General features: G+C 39.5%; 1 protein-coding gene across 2 annotated transcripts; it reads left to right on the top strand.

Annotated features, from left to right (window-relative positions):
• The first annotated feature begins 943 nt into the window (after nt 1–943).
• On the top strand, nt 944–16,723 carry BDH2 (3-hydroxybutyrate dehydrogenase 2). Of its 2 annotated transcripts, XM_087735535.1 has the most exons (11): nt 960–991; nt 2,796–2,919; nt 3,029–3,109; nt 4,638–4,716; nt 7,865–7,961; nt 8,488–8,596; nt 9,791–9,851; nt 10,500–10,613; nt 11,684–11,742; nt 12,444–12,536; nt 13,770–16,723. In XM_087735535.1, exons 2-11 carry the CDS (start codon nt 2,911–2,913, stop codon nt 13,821–13,823), a joined length of 756 nt encoding a protein of 251 aa, XP_087591661.1. In that variant the 5' UTR covers nt 960–991; nt 2,796–2,910; the 3' UTR covers nt 13,824–16,723. The 2 variants fall into 2 exon arrangements, with proteins under 2 accessions (XP_009472954.1, XP_087591661.1); XM_009474679.2 differs by lacking the exon at nt 2,796–2,919 and having other exon boundaries at nt 944–991.
• The last annotated feature ends 426 nt before the right edge of the window (nt 16,724–17,149 follow it).

Here is a 17,149-nt window from a genome sequence, read left to right as displayed (position 1 = left end):
CTTTTTTTTTTTTCATTCCCTCTATTTTGGTGTTCTAATAAATGAATTAAACTGACTTTTTCCTTCCAGAAGGGGGAAACTAGGTGTATATCTAGATCTACCTCTTTCATAGACAATTTCAAGGGTTTTTTTTTGTTAATTATTGCTTGCTTGGAACATTTCTAGATTTGGAGATTTTTCTGGTGACTGAGCTGAAAAACAGGAACCTATTGCAACAGGTCTGTGTCTGAATTCAGTAAGCTAAAAGGTTAGGGACAGAAGGATAAATGCTTTTAGAAAACCTAGTCATTAAAGATTTTGTTTACTGGGGAGCTGATTTACAAACCCCTAGAAAGCTATTGTAGTTCAGCAGAAAGACAAGATAAACTTAATATTCCTGAACTTTGTGTATGTGTGTCCCAGTTTACCCACAGAAGTGGCTTTTCTGTGGAAAAGGATTCAGGCAGGATTCCAAATTCTTTAAGAATGCTATCGGGGTAGCTTTAGGTCTGGTGTGAGCTTGTAACTAAATTAGTTTGTCCTAGAATCTTCCAGTCTGATATTAACTCTGCTTTAACAAATGTAAGTTAAACCACTAGATACAAAAAGAAAAGAGAAGTTGGTAAATCACCAGTTTAACACGCAAGTATTGTCCTAATTTGGAATTCGATAGCTTATATTGCTAAAGAGAGATTGCTTGGGAAAAACATGGTTTTGGCCGCTTTTTTTTTTGTGGGGATTCTGTTCATTTCTTCAATTCCTTAGGGAGAATGGCCAGTTAATGCTGGTGATCCCTTTTTGTCCTTTCCTGTGTAGGAAAAAAATCGCACTTTTAAAATCTTGAGTTTCACTAGATGGCAGCATCTCAATGTTTCAGCAGGAAATTACGAAATATAGAGAAACTTACCAGTTAGACTACAAATCCCAACAAGCAGAGCAAAAAAAAAAAAGGTAAAACAACTTCCTTTTGTACAAAGGTCAGTAAACATACCAAGCTGTTTGAGATCTCTTGGTGAGTGACTATATTAATACTTAAGTGCTTCATAGAATCAGTGTGGCAAATGTTCATAAAAGCTGATTGTTGGATTGAAAAATGTACTTAGAGTGCATTTTGCTTCCAAAGTGTTAAGGTGATTTGGGGAAGTACTTGGACCGATCAGGTTTTTTCCCCACTGAAAAGATGTATGTGACAACAGAGAGTAAGAAAGAGCTTCCTCTGCCTCGAGCGAGCACTTTGAGCTCGTTGTTGAGATACTCGGGACTTGCTACAATTAAGAGAACCTTTCCCAGGATGTTGCGTTTGAGGAGTTGCATTTTGGAAAGCTTGGTACATCAGAGACAATGCAACCTAGCTGTGTGTGTAATTTCATTCTGCTTGGTTAATGTGGTATTTTTAACCTTTTTGCATTGATAGGTGATGCTAAAACAGGTCTAATCTCGTATAAGCTTACATAGCCTACCATTAGAGACAGCTGAAGAGATGTCTTTTTACTAGCCAACCTAAAAACTGATTTTTAGGATATTGTGCTTTCCCCTAATTACTCGGTTACTGTTTGCTTAGGAGACTGTTCTTTTGGTTTGTGCCTTGTTTCTTTGTGTGTGTGTGCACGTGTGCGTCCCAGTTATGGGGGGAAAACCTACAGTGAAACATTTCAATGTCTTGAAATATGGTCTGTAACATTATCTCTTTTGATTTAAAGCCAGACTGAGTTATTCGTGTTAGAAGGGAAAGAATTTTTCAGTTAAACTGCTTCAGAAGAAGTCCGATTTGTTGAATCCGTAATCTTCAGGGAAACATTAGTTTTGCTGCAACTTTTGTCAGGAAAAGCTGCTGAGAAAACAGAATTTCTGGTCAAAATCAGAGAAATTTAATAATCTGGTCTAAGATGTAGGACACTAAACTCGGTAATCTGAGTCACAGCATGGATTTGAGCACCTCTAGATGATAGCGTTGGCTGCTAACCTAGGGGACATCATGGCATCTTCCTCTTAACTTTTCAGTGAAGTACTCAGCATGCTGGATTCATGTATATATTTAAAGACTGCAGGTTCTTGGGACACCTTTCTACACTCATAGCTAAATAAACAGATTTTGCTCTGTGGATCACAAAAGTGCAGAAAGTTTTTTGCTTATTGGGAACCCAGTTAACAAACACCAGATATCGCACTCTGACGGGACCTTACTTTATAGGCAGTTCTTTGAAACATCCTATTAAGTAGTCTATTCCTTAAATAACCAAAAATCCTACTGGAAACTTTTGAATCCATAGGAGTGAGAGGATGGCATTTGTTTGTCTGCAACTTTACATGCTGTATTTCTTTAAACATAACGCAGCATTCGAAAGCGCGTGCTTGGGCAGAAGAGGGCTACATTTTGCCTTTTGGCTGCCACACACAGAGTAAGGCGGAACCTCTTAGAGGTTCCCTACCGCTCGCTCCAAGCGCGCTCCCCGAGAGCAAGCAATGCGAGAGGCAAGACAGGACAGAGCTTCATCCCCCCCCTCCCCTCCTGCCTTGTTGGCGCTGGGAATCTGCTGTGCTGGAAGATTCCTAAGACAATTCAGAGCAGACACCGCAGCCAGGGTATTGCGTGGAATTTACGGCAATCTGGGAAGTTGATGAGTTTGTAGTTAGAGAGGAATAGAAGACAGACCTGCTTTCTAAGAACACAATGGACAGTGGAAACACTAGATTACAAACTACTGTACTACAATTCTGTTTCATCTTGACTTTTTTTTCCTGTTTAAGGAACATGTCCAGTTTCTGTTGTAATAAAGCTTGGCTTTTGAGCTCAAATGCCTTTCGATCTTTTTAAGGTCCTTATGAGAGAAAAAAAAAAAAAAAAAAAAGGTTGAGGCAGTCCCCCTCACAGAACCCGGGATGACTCAGGGTCACACTGCAGCCCAACAGGACAATCTGTGACGTGGTTTGATGGCAGAGGTACTCTGAATCATGTCTAATTTTTGGAATGCGTTTGCATCTGATAGCCAGGGAGTGTTGTTGGCTCATCTTTTTGTTAAAGATTCTGTGACATCTTCCGTCTGCACAGGTCAGCAGTATGGGTCGGCTTGATGGGAAGATCATACTGCTGTCTGCGGCAGCGCAGGGGATTGGACGAGCAGCTGCTGTAGTAAGTTGGAAAATGTTTGTTCTCTAATGCTACCTTGTCCAATGACACCTGCACCAAACAAGTTCTTGAATTAATAAATCATAGATGAAGCCAGAGCTACACATTGAAAAATTCAGGGAATAATATAGTCATTATACTGTATCATGCATGCCTTGTGCTGTTTAAATTTCTGAAAGTCTTCAGCTCCGAAGGGTGACGTTGGGCAAAGATAAGGGCAAGATTTGAGAACAGCTGCAACTGCTTTTCTAACAATATATGGTTGTACTGTCTATACTTTTAATCCAATATCTCTGCTGCTTTGTTCTGGGGGAAGATAAGGAGGATAGAGGGAATACTTCCTGTTCTAAGGCTGGATACTGCAAACATCCCCTATGGTAAAGCCAAGATGTTTTATCTACACTAATAGTTGATGTAACCAAGTCTATGTGATACTAACAGCACAGCTACAGCCTTGTTCACAATGAGGAACTGTGAGAAATCCTTTACAAATTGTATTTAATTACTGTTAAGCAGAACTCAACGTATGTATTAACTTTCTGGTTAATTTTTAATTCCTTTTTGACCTGTTCTTCCCCTACTGTTTCCTTCCTCCATAGCAGATAGAGAAACTAGTAGAGTTATCTCTCTCTCTCTAATGTAATCAACAAGCCAGGAAAAGCTCCTGTAAGTAGGATTTTTGCCAGACTAGTTAGTTTCTCATGCACGCAGTTAAGAATGCAGAAAACTGCTGATCTTGGCACTCACGTACATTAAAGCACTCTGTCGGAGGAGGAGGTAATTTTCCTGATTACTTCACTTTGTAAGTACCCCACAAGCCACAGAAGGCTGGCACGTTTAATGCCGCTATCATCTTAAGCTGCACTCGACGCTTATTTTGAAGATTGTCTGAGATGTCAGAATACTTTTGACACGGAGGTTGCTTTGTTAGCATAGCTGTTGATTTAGCAGTAATCACAATGCAGAGAAAGCAGGCTTTGAGGGGAGCATCAAGAATGAAGGAATACCTCTCGTTAAGTATCAAAGGAAAGTCGTGCTTCCTGTAATATTGCTCTATTCCAATGACTTGGATGCAAAGGATTTTCATAAAGTTTATATACCACCATTCCTTTTTTATGACTTGTGCCTTTACCTGTCAAATCCCATAACTTCATTTAAATCCAACAATACAGACAATTCTAGCCCTACGTGTTTGTAACGTGCTTGCTAGCGCACGTGCAGCTAATAAGGGAAATAACGATAGTTGTCTTAGTGTGGTTACTGTTCTCATACTTTATTTATGCCTTCCTTACTTTAAGGAAAAGATCTTAAATCTGTCTTATATGATGTATAGTTACTTAATTGTCCCCAGGATGTGTTGTAATTGATGTCCGTTTCTTCCTGACACACCCAGAATGAAAAGTGAGAGATCAGCTGCCTTCAACCAACTTTTCTTTCAAGCCAAAAAGGAAATGAGAAGAAAACAGATTTTATTTCTGGTGAGATCTGGAATATCTAAATATCAACTGCTTCTCTCGCTTGTATTCTTCAGGCTTTTGCTAAAGAAGGAGCCAAAGTCATTGCTACAGACATCAATGAGTCTAAGCTGCAAGAACTGGAGAAATATCCAGGTAAGTGACCTACAGTAGGCATTAGTTCAGCTCTCGCAAGTTTTGTTGTAGACTGGCTGAAATATAATTTGAGGATAGGGCAAACTTCAAAAGGCCAGAAAAAATGGAAAATATCCAGAGCAATTCTTTAGATGTTGGCATCGCTTTATTCTGTGGTGCGGAACGGCGGCGATTTAGCGTGTAAAATACTGCAGCATCAGCATATCAGAGTATTATTCCAGCCACGTGGCATAACTTTGAGTTCCTTGTGTCACAGAAGCAGTTAATTTCTGCTTCCCAGAATGGCACCCATTTGAATTCCCTTTTGAGACCGCTAGGCTGATTGTCAAACATCACTCTAAAAGGCATGGAATGCTTTTCTCTGATCAGAATAACTAACATCCAGCTACACAAAAAGTAGATCTAGTGTCTTGCGTTTCCATGGTCCATGCTTACTAAGGAATGCCTTAAAAGGATAGCTGTCTGGTAGAATTCAGAAACTCATCCCACCAACACTAGATAAGCCTATTCTGTTTGTACAAATGCTCAGGCCTGAAGGTTGCTTTGCTACTGATATCACAGGAACACAGTTCAAGGAGCAGATTCTGCATAGCTGTGTTACTTATTCATAAGTGACACAAGGGTGGGACATTACATTAAAAAATTATTTTTTCTATCCTGAAATAAAAAATAAGACTTCGGTATATTTCACAACTGAAAATGCTCCCAACTTAATCTGATGGAAGGAAGTGGATTTAATGAATTCCTATTACAGGGTGACAGTCAAATATGCAAAACCACTTTTCTCTGGCACAGCTTTTAGAGTGAACATCGGTCTGCACCGACTGGAGTTCAACACAAGCAATCCCTTTGTAATTCTTTAGGAACTTTAGGACTTTCCAGGTTCATTCTGAGGGTGTTTAGGAAAGTGTCACATTTTGAACTGTGCATTTTTTTCCCTCTGCTTAGTGTGTTCACAAGGGAAGAGGTAATTTTCCACATACTCAGAGCCATTTCTATCCTCTTGACACATGATTAGTTAAGCTATAATTTATCAAGGCTAGGCACATTGTAGTCTTTGAATTTTATCCAGGAGAGGTAATTCCAGTGCTGATGTTAATCACCAGCCTGTAGTTTAATTGCATCATTATGCACAAATCTCTTCAAAAGTGACTATATCATTTAACTAAGGCATGTAAAACCTGTTCATGGACTTGTCAGTTCAAATCACATTCTCCCATAATTTAGATATCGCTCAGATGCTTTACAGACAGCTTTACAGTATTTCATAGAATCATGTACACTGGATGAGACCTCTGGAGGTCATTTAGTCCTGCCTACTGCTGAACGTGACTCTAGTTAGAGCAGGCTGCTCAGGCCTGTGCTGCGTCAAGTTCTGAACATCTCCAAGGATGGAATTTCCTCTGTAGGCCCCCATTCTAGTGCGACTGCCCTCATGGTTTTAAAATAATAATGATATTTAAAAAACAGAAAAAAAACCCCAAACAAACAGCAAACACCCCCACCAAACCCCACAAAAACCAAACACACCTTATATTCAGTCAGACTTTCCAACTTCTTCCTGTTGCCTTTCATCCTTCCGCAATGGGCCTCTGAGAAGTCTGGCTCCGTTCTCTACAGTCTCTCAACAGGTAGTTTTAGACATTTGTTAGACTGTGTGTCACTAGTTGCGCGTGAATAACTTGTAAAAATACAATGTTTTGCGGCACAGCTGTGCTCTGCACTAGATGACCCTTCGTCCTAGATGCAGGATATGCCCTGCTCAAGCTGTGGCAAAAGGGTGATCAGCAGCAAGTCTTAGTGTCCTGGGACCCTAACTGTACCCACGAAGGGAACTGCTGCAGCACACCCTGACTCTTTCTTTTCCACTCATCCAGGTTTCCTCTGGATGAAAAGTTCATGTATTTAAGAAGGGGGCTCAGTATGGAGCGAGAGCACAGGCAAAGCGTATCATGAAGCATGCCTCTTCCATAGTAAGGATTTAGCCTTGACGTGGGTGAGAGAAGCTAGTTGTCTTGGATTACTGGCAGCTACTTCAGTAAAATGAGATAAAATACCACGTGGATTATATCATATCGTATTATAGCTCACCTGGGAGAGTAGTTCTACTTTGCTCTTTTCACTTCTGGCCAGGGGCTGGCACCGCTGTGGTTGGCCCTGAAGCAGTTCTGTTACAGGGGCCGATTCTATTGAAAAGTGGTTGGAAGAGTTGAGCCTGACCCTGTTTTGCAGCAATTATGTTTCTCAATCTTTCACAGATAACTTCTCTGAACAAAATAGAAGGTGGTTTGTGGGTTTTTTGGTTTTTTGGCTTTGTTTGTTTGTTTTTTTATCAGTGGCTTTCTTGAAGGTATGGTACAGGCACAGCTGGTGCTATGAGCACTGACAGTGACAGCTGTCAGAGGCTGAAATACACAGAAGCTTATAGTGAAAAGCCACATGTTTCCAGCCCTCTTTTGTTTGATTATAAACAAATAATTGCAAAACCATAAGCATCATATTTTTAAACTAGCCTGTGTGATAGAAGCCATCAATTTGTTACACTTCCTCTTCATTTCTATTATCATGGCTATGACCTCATTCCAGGTTATATAAGTTATTGGCTTATGCAAAATCACTTTTTCTCATTAATTAAATGGTATAAAGCTGATTCATCATATCCTCAACTACACATGGATAGATGGCATGTAATGTGGTTGTGAGTATATGTGACATGTAACTAGTTTCAAGTTAATTATTATTCTAGAATAGTGGGCATGAAAGCTTGTTATGATTATACAGGCTCTGTAATTTTTCAGTTTGGGAGCACAGTGGAATTCAAATTTATTTGAAATGGTTTTATGGTAAATGACATTAGCTCATCTGCTTGTGTGATGCTGTATGGCAATCAAATCAGTTGATCTTTTTATAATTCCCTTCTGAAATTTTCAATAGCATGCCATGCTGTCCATTGCTGTCCTGATTTCACTAATTTAATCATTAAGTGTAGCTCTCACTCAGCGAGTCTCCGTGTACTGGTGAGCCACGGAGAGGGGACTGTTCCTGGCAAGCCACTGGCTCGAATCGTAGATGCAGTCCTCGGCACTTCAGAAAAATAAACTGCTGATCCTTAGCCAAATAGACTGAAATGAATACCATGTTCTTCCAGGCATTCAAATACGGGTTCTGGATGTCACCGAAAAGGAGCAGATAGAAAATCTGGCCAAGGAGATTGAAAGGATTGATGTCCTCTGTAACATTGCAGGGTAACCAGCTTCTGTTTGATCCTACTTCTTTTTCCAGTTTCCTCTGTCCTCCAGAAGTAGTTTCTTTTAGTTAAATGCGTTTTATTTCTTTTGTTTTAATGCATTTTATATCTTTAATATAAATTTTCATGTGTTCTCATCAACACCGAACTTCCTGTGCGTAGCTGTGTTACCCAGGCCAAGGTAGAATGGCTCTGGAATTTGTTTCCCCCGCTCTATGGGTGCCCTGTACTGATGGCTTTGGCCCTCCTGGCACAACAGTGAGCAAAGTTGATGGTCTGCCAGTGTGCTGTCTTTTTTAATTTCCCTATTACCAAATGTTTCTTTGCACTTACCAGATCTGTCTTGTGTCCCTGGTACTCATCAGGAGAAACATACTGTTGCTTGCTTTTTTCAAAAGAGCTCTTGCCCCTCCTTTTCAAGGTTGGAAGGTGTAGCTATTACAAAATAGCAATGGAAAAATAGGCATAAAAAGTTATAGAAATGTAAACCGCAGACAGTAATCCACTTCATGCATATATTCTAGGTTTGTTCATCATGGAACCATTCTGGAGTGTGAGGAGCAACACTGGAACTTCACTATGAACCTCAATGTTCGTAGCATGTATCTAATGATCAAGACATTCCTTCCGAAGGTAAGGCTTGGTTGCCCATACTTTTTGGTCTCTGCTGCATGGTGTTTAAATTGTGAGAGGTCAAAGTTGTTGCCACTGGGACAGCCTGGAGGTTGAGATGAAAAGGTAAGTATGCTGCTTTGTATAGGGGAGGCCCTTAGATTACAGCGATTCTACTCTAAAGCAGTCACTGCCTTGTGTAAGTCCTTCAAGTAGACAATCTATCTAAAGGATATGGTAGAGAAGATGAATTCGGGCTTTTTGCCCTATGTAATTTGTAACTAAAACCCTTCAAATGCAGAGTAGCGAGGGAGCCATTGCAATACAGTGCTACCGCATTATACTGTAGCACACAGCTGCACAATACCACTGCTACCAAATATGTATAAAATATGTATATTAATATGAATTTTATGCAAATCTGGAAACTATCTTGTGAAGCAATTCCGTGCCACTGATGCCAGCATGCTGGTTATATCAGAACAACAATCCAAACAGACAGTCTAGCAGCTTGAGGACACTTGTTTGATGTAGTAACTAAGTTTGGGACTACAAAAATTTGTGGACTGAATAAGGTGTTTGTATTCCTGTAAATGTGAAGGCCAGAAGTAGAAGCTGTGCCCGTGACTGGATGATGACTACTCTTTTCAGTGTTGTTCCAGTCCTTTTTGTTTGGTTGGTTTTTGTGGTGTGTTGTTTTTTTTTCCTTTTTCCTTAGCTGATATTCATTTTTAAAGGCTCTTTATAACAACTTCAGGCATCTCAGGTTTTGAGATGGCTAAAAAGGTTATAACTTAAAGAAATTTAGCTACAATTCAAAGATGCTAGAGAGTTGTGTTTTAGTCTTCTCCAAAGCAATGGAGAAGTGAATTAGTGCATTGGTAGATGGCATGAGCAGATGTCTATGTAGGGTAACTTACTGTGGTGACAAGAGGACAATGATTCAGAGGTGGCTACCTAGGAAAAACATCCTTTCCTGTCATAGTCTTCACCCTGAGATGACTTAGGAGAAACTAGTGAGAATTTCAGATTCTGCTTTACTACTTCAGTCAATTAGATCAAAAGGAGATAAGCACCTATTCATGCCAATTAAGCTTTGTTAGTGTGCATATCAGTTGCAGGTAGGGCTGGTCTGCGGGTTGTTACGGGCTATTTTGCTGGACCTGTAGATGACAAAATAGTTTGCATTTGAATGACATAAGTATTCTTTTGCAGATGCTTAAACAGAAATCTGGCAATATTATAAATATGTCTTCTGTGGCATCCAGCATTAAAGGTCAGTAGCTTGCTAGAGAGTTCCTTATATAATAAATCTTTAAAATGATGGGAATGTAAAATAAGTATTGCACAACTTTGAATTTAGAGGACACTGCCAATCCTGTGGAGAGATGCAATTAAAAAAAGTGAACACACTGACTGATACGTACACACACAAGGAGACAGATGGGAAATTGCAGAAACATTAAGATCCTTGCTTTTGAGCTTTTGAATCTGTGTCCTGAATGTTTTGTAGCATTCTTTTTACCAGTTTGCATTAACTAAAAAGGAATTACTTCCAGTGATATCTTTCTACATACGTTCTTCAGAGAAACAATGAAGAAATGACAGTTACCTAAGTGCTACAGCTATGCTTCCCAAGGAAACCTGACGGTGAACAACAGATGGGTCTCTGCTGTTCTTAGACCTTTGTTTGCTTTGTTAACTTTTCTGGACTAACCCCCCAAACTTACACTAATGAAAGATCGTGTGCTTTGTTCTGGCGTATGCTTGAGTAGAATTCTGGCAGTCAGCATTCTAGTTAGCCCACCCTTATGAGAGACTACAGGTGCTGGAGTCCAGCAGCAGGTGCATATTGAACAAACTTGGGTCTCTCTTGTTTTTTTAAATATGTTTCTACACTGCCTTCACACTGACCTTCTGTTAGGAGTTGTGAACAGATGTGTCTACAGTACTTCAAAGGCAGCAGTTATTGGTCTAACAAAGTCTGTGGCTGCTGATTTCATTGAACAAGGCATCAGATGCAACTGCATATGTCCTGGTAAGTATTCTTACATTACTTTGTAAACTAGGAGCAGGTGCTAGAAGGCCCAATTTAGTTTGTTATTGACAAAGAATAGACTTGCAAGTGGCAACTGAAGTTACCAGCAATCAAAAAGAACAGGACATGCTTGAAACACTTCTGAGATTTAAAATAGAAAAGTTGTTACTTCTACAGTAAAGCTGTATATTTAGTCTCTTTAGTCTGGAAGTCAGAAGCAGACAAGGGCTAGCTAACAGGCTTAGCCACTGTTTAACCATTTGAAAAGTACTGAATCTGATTCTCAAAAGTCTTCCCTTTAATTGAAATTTAAAGTCCTATGCTATGTTCGATAGTTTTGCAGTCTTTCTCCTTGTCATGGTTTAACCCCAGCCAGCAACTAAGCACCACATAGCTGCTTATTCATTCCTTCTCGGTGGGATGGGGGAGAGAATCAGAAGAGTAAAAGGGAGAAAACTCGTGGGTTGAGATAAAGACACTTTAACGGGTAAAGCAAAAACTGTGCACACAAGCAAAGCAAAACAAGGAATTCATTCACTCCTTCCCATGGGCAGGCAGGTGTGCAGCCATCCCCAGGAAAGCACGGCTCCATCACGCGTAATGGTTACTTGGGAAGACAAACGCCATCACTCTGAATGCCCCCCCCTTCCTTCTTCTTCCCCCAGCTTTATCGGCTGAGCATGACGTCATATGGTATGGAATAGCCCTTGGGTCAGTTGGGGTCAGCTGTCCTGGCTGTGTCCCCTCCCAGCTTCTTGTGCACCCCCAGCCTGCTCGCTGGTGGGGTGGGGTGAGCAGCAGCAAAGGCCTTGACCCTGTGGAAGCCCTGCTCAGCAATAATGAAAACATCCCTGTGTTATCAACACTGTTTCCAGCACAAATCCAAAACCTAGCCCCATACTAGCTACTACAGAAAAAATTAACTCTGTCTCAGCCAAAACAGCACAATCCTGAATCATATTATGAAGTTAAACATAAGTGTTAAGTCGTACAAATAGAACCAAGGAACTGCATTTTTGGACGTGATTGTTGATGCAGTTGTTTAACATTGAATTTAAAATTTTGCTTAGGAACTGTTGACACACCATCTTTACAGGAAAGAATCCAAGCGCGGCCTAACCCAGAACAGGTGAGAAAGCACTGTATTAGTTTGATCATGTGCATACATATATTTAACTCCCTTAAAAAAAAAATAAGGCATTTCTACCCAGATTCAAGAATGTCCCCTACTTCAGAGTACCATAACCATATGGTAAGATAATAGTAGTGTCTCCTTTGATAGTTTGGTCAGTTTGTACTCAAGACATAAGTCTTAAAATGCCTCAGAAGGATACTGTTACTTAGTGAATACAGAGGGTCTGTCATCCATGGAAGTATTTGCAACCATTGGTTACAGTATCTAGTGCAAAAGTAGCAGACATTTTTTGCCGTGGCACGTGGCAGCCACAAACTAGTGCAAAACCATGATAAAGGGGCATTCTGGCCTATGCATTTCAAGATTATTTGGGATCCCTAACCATACTGACTAGATAACTGTGAGCCCTCATTTGAAGGGCCTGGCAATATCTACCACCAAAGGAAGAAGGACTTCTGTTGGCTTTATTCTGGAACCAGAGATGTAGGTCCAGTCTCCTACTATTTTTTTCAAGCTGAAATTCATACTACTGTTAATCTTCCAATTTCTTTTTCTAGCATAAATTCCCTACCCAGTGTACTAAAGGAAGTTATGACTTATGGCCTGTTTCCAGTATTGCTTTGTACATGTAAGACTAATTGGATTAAAATAATTGTTTTGTGTTTTTAAGATACCAAATGTTCTTATATATCTAGGCATTGAAAGACTTTCTAGCCAGACAGAAGACTGGTAGGATGGCTACTGCTGAAGAAGTGGCCCATCTCTTTGTGTACTTGGCCTCTGATGAAGTAAGTACGGAAAGATAAAATTCCCTCTCACAGAATCTACTTTGCTGCATCACAACAGAGGGCTTTTGGTTTAGGAGGATCTATGTTGGTTTTGAGCTGGATTATTACAGAAAGAAAAAGCTGATGATCTTTTCCTGAGTTTAACCTACGATACAAAAAGTACTCTGAATGTTGGCCGTGATTGTTAAGGCACCATGTATTTGGTACCATAGCCTGGTGCCTCATGTCATCTCAGCAAATCGACCCCAGTTCATCCTGAGTGATAGGAGAAATGGGCTTGTCTGCTTTTCCAAGTTTGTACTACAGCTAGATTATGTTTTAAGGAGGTAGAATTATACTCATCACCTACCTTCGCTATTCAAGGGCAAATATTTGTGTAGAACTGCTGGAGATTTTAGCTAAAAGTGCTAATGCTCAGAGTAAATCTACCCTTTCAGCATAAGGAAAACAATAGACCCACTGAGGATGTTACAGACCAAACTTAATGACCACTGCAAATACCACCAACACTAATGAGCACACATCGAGGTTATTTCAGATGCCATAAATTTACTGTGAATCTAAAATTGGACTGGATTCCTCTGGACTTGTCCAGCAGTCCTACTGAGCATAACAGAATACTTTAACGGAATGAATTCAGTCTTAATGTTGCTATCTACCAGTAATCTGTTTCTCATCTTCATCTTAGTTTTAGTGTTTCTGTAAAGCTACTGATTTCTTTCCAGTCGGGTCATAGGGTTTCCAACCATGTGTAGAAAGAATTCCAGTTTTCTGATACATTCCAGTATGCTTCAGTACTGGCATACAGAGAAGAATGTCACCTCATCAGTGGCTTACCTCACTTTTCCGCACCATCTAAATTTTCAGTTAGGTCCCCTTATAATTATCAGCTGATCTGGTCAGATTCTGCTCAGCTGAACACAGTTAATAACATCATAGTGTGAGGTATAATTCTCGCAGGTGAGATCTGAAGGTCTAGCTTATATGAATTTGTACACTCAAGATGCATTCTCATCTGAATGCCACTAATAATACTTTTGCTACACTCCCCTGAATTAGCTGAAGGGCTTCCATTTCTAAGTTTGTTTATATTCTATTTATTCAGATATTTTTGTAAAACAAAAGTTTGTGTAAAAAGAAGATAGTTTTTTGAATTTAAAGATAAAGTGTTTCCCTGTACTTACTAGCTACAAAAAATTAGTTAAATTAATGTTACTCTTTATGTAATTTCAGTCTGCCTACATGACTGGTAATGAACTAATCATCGATGGAGGATGGAGCTTGTGATTGACCCTGCCTGCAAATGGAAATTAATAGTATAAAAGGCAAAAAATGAGGATCATCTTTCTCAGTTAAGATAGCTTGCAAAGATTTAGATCGCTCACATGATGTCTTTCAAAACAAATTTGGTGCTTTTCTACTGCTATATGATCTCTTTATAGACTGATCTTACCGATTCACTTTTCCTTAAATAGCGAAACGCTGGGGTAAAACATACTTCATGCGGCTTCATTTTATGGTTACTCCAAAAACATGAAAGAATAGCAATTTAACATTTAAGGTTTCAGAGGGCAAAGACTATTATTTAAGGTACAGAATCTGAGTTGTGTTTTAAGCAAATCTGAGTGAAAGGAGATAAATACGACCTTTATTGTCATCCTGCAAAGTATCTGGAATTTAAACATTCACCATTAGATTTCCTACTACCATGGACAGACTATCTACAGAAAATGGAGCAAGTACTATTAAATCAGCCCACAGGATCCTGAACTAAGCGTGGTTTAAACAGAAGAAATCAGAAATAATAGCAAATTTGAAGATTTGAACACGAATCATTTTGTTACTGGCAGTGGACGTTTCTATATTAGTTGCACATTGTACTTGTAATTTGCAAAGCAGAATGTGCTTTCAAAGTAAGTTCTTTCTGCTCTGTACTATCATTAGCAAAATGTAGCTGTAGAAAAACAGTCTGAATTGTTGAAAAAAAAAAAAAAAATGTCCCAAGCCTCACAACACTTACAGATCCAAAGTGGATGGTGCAAGACAGTCAAACACACTGTAGATACATGGTGTATGGGCACATGAAACTTCTGTGCATATAGCAAAGAGTCAGTGTACGTGCACAGCTGCTTTGTGCAACTGCTATGTCCATTTTCCAGATCCTGGGCAAGTTAGGCTATTAGAATCTGGAAAAACAGTAGATCATAGCACAAAAGGCAGGGCAATAGATACTATTAGGAGCAGTAGGTTTGGCTACTTTGTGGAGTTTGGGAGGTGGATCTTTTTGTTTAAGCACATAACGATTATAGACACCATCTTCATGAAGCAGAAATGATGGAGAGGTGCTTGCTCTAATGGTTAAGACTAAAGCTTACAGCATGTAGAGAGCATAGAGAATCACATATACTTTTACAATCAGCTAGAAAATAAGTACATTAACTAGTACGAAAGAACTGAGAAATGGAGGCCAGACCTGTTTCATTAATGGTATAGATCACTCCTAAAATGGTCTTGGAAGTATCATGACTATATTTCCCCCCCCCCCCCCCCCCCCTTTCCACATACAGAAAGTATGATGCAAGGACATCACTCCGGTAGGCAAGGATGGGGGTATATGCGGAAGAAGTATTCTTAAATACACAGATGGATCTTCACAAATACACTTCACTTCTGGCACACAAGCAAAGGGAGTGGATTTTACCACTCTAGATAGAGCCAATATATTCCTCTTCAAAGAGGTGTACTAGTATGCATGTACTAACGTTGTCAAATCTGTATGCTAGGTGCTAGGCTTTGGTATTCTATTGCTTGATTCTCAACTACCAATACAGTTCATGCTACAGCACAAGGCTAAGTTTCTCTGAAAAGGACTGCTTCTACAAGAGTTTGTCTGATTTTATTGTGATAGCACATGGTAGCTTTGATTTATGAATCACAAACCTATTATTATAAAGTCTCATACTCTGGAACAAAACAGATCCTGACCCAGGGATCTAAGGCAATGAATAAACTGAATTCCAGAACTCTGTTTTGCTAACATACTGTTAAATTTTATAGGAATGACATAGGCTGACTGCCCAAAAATACGATTACCTTAAAAAATTGCACACAGCTTCATTTATCTGGTTTGTGAATGACACTGTACGCAATTTCATATATATTCATATATATTAAATACATATGTATGTGGGGGGAGGAATTAAAGAATAAATGCTACTGAGTATGATTTATCAGTAATCAGAAAGCACAGGGGGAAACGTACAATCTTTTGTGTTTCTGTAACAACTGCCATGTTTTTAAAATTATTGCTTAAGCTTTTCAATATTTACCGAAGCATTAATAGAAATTATTTGATTTCAAAGATAATGGAACGTGTCTAGTTAAAATCAGGCTTCTTATTTGTAAAAGTTAAATTTACTTATAATTTTAAAATGAGAAAGTATTGTGGATGTTGGCTTCCTCAGGCTCACTATGGGTTTGACTTTTACCTTTAACCATGGTTGGAGCATTCTGATCTTGTGTAGTTTGTTTATGGGGTTTCGAGTATCTAGGATTTCAGTAAAGTGACCCTGGCAGCCAAGCAGGATCAAGTTGAGGCAGAAATCCAATGTTACCCAAAACAGCTCCACCAGTGTTCACTGACTAAATTCAACTGTTAAAAGTTCAGGCTGGCAGGATACTGTTTCAATGCTGTCAGAGTTTAATATGAAGGCCAAAGCCCTTCCTCTGCAGTAGGCGTAGGGGGCTTACCTTGAAAAGAGAATCTCCCCACTGCAGTAACACGGGGAACTTGCACTGTGTATTCTGAAAATACAATTAAGAATCTGAGAGAAAATGTTACACATATTGCATATTGAACTTTATTAGTTAACATTTCTAAGCTCACTGGTGATTGTAATATCTGAGATACTACTCAAATGTTGTTTTTGTCAAAGTACTCCTGCAAGAAAAGGAGAGACCACCTGCTTTTTACACTGCACTAAAAGCACAGAGATAGGGATTTTTTTTGTGGTAGTCCAAGAAGCTGGTGGACCAAAAATACCCAAACCAAACAAAAAAAAACCCCTCTTGCCTTATTAGCAATGCTTTTCATGAATGTGTTAACAGCTACAACTCTGAAGTGTGTTATAATGCCTAGGGGCTTTCCAGCAGACTTGCTGGAATTATTAAAGGAGAATGCTCCTTAATGCTCTTGTTCCCTGGTCTGTTTTTGTGGAACTGGGTAATGCTATTTCTTTTCCTTCCACTCCAGTGATAATATAAAGAGGAGGTTTTTTGACTTTTCAGAATCTTGATCAAACTTTTCTTTTGTGGGGAAGGGGGAAAGAGACTTCCCTGATCCAGAGTCCTTCTGGAAAATTTAATCTGATCAAAAACCAGTGCTTTTTTTCCCTTGGATTTGTAGTCAGCTTAATTCTATGTAATGCAAAGTAGCAACATGTGGCATTTGAATCTGCTTTCACATGTGCCCAGTGCAGCTTGCAAAATGAAGCTGAGAGAGAAGGTCTGTCTCATTCCCTTATGTGCACTGACAGGGAGGTGGACACACCTGATTCTACTTGAAGAAGTAGAAATGTCTTGGTGAGAACATCATAAACATGCTTTTTTTTTTT

Source organism: Nipponia nippon, unplaced genomic scaffold, assembly GCF_047370975.1.
Source record: "Nipponia nippon isolate SJK-2023a ecotype South Korea unplaced genomic scaffold, ASM4737097v1 scaffold_6, whole genome shotgun sequence".
NCBI lineage: Eukaryota > Metazoa > Chordata > Aves > Pelecaniformes > Threskiornithidae > Nipponia > Nipponia nippon.
This window is presented reverse-complemented; position numbering and strand designations above follow the sequence as displayed.

Coding starts and splice junctions, on each gene's coding strand:
- BDH2 (XM_087735535.1), top strand. Junction 7,962..8,487: donor GTCCTCTGTAACATTGCAGG/GTAACCAGCTTC, acceptor CATATATTCTAG/GTTTGTTCATCATGGAACCA. Junction 8,597..9,790: donor TCAAGACATTCCTTCCGAAG/GTAAGGCTTGGT, acceptor ATTCTTTTGCAG/ATGCTTAAACAGAAATCTGG.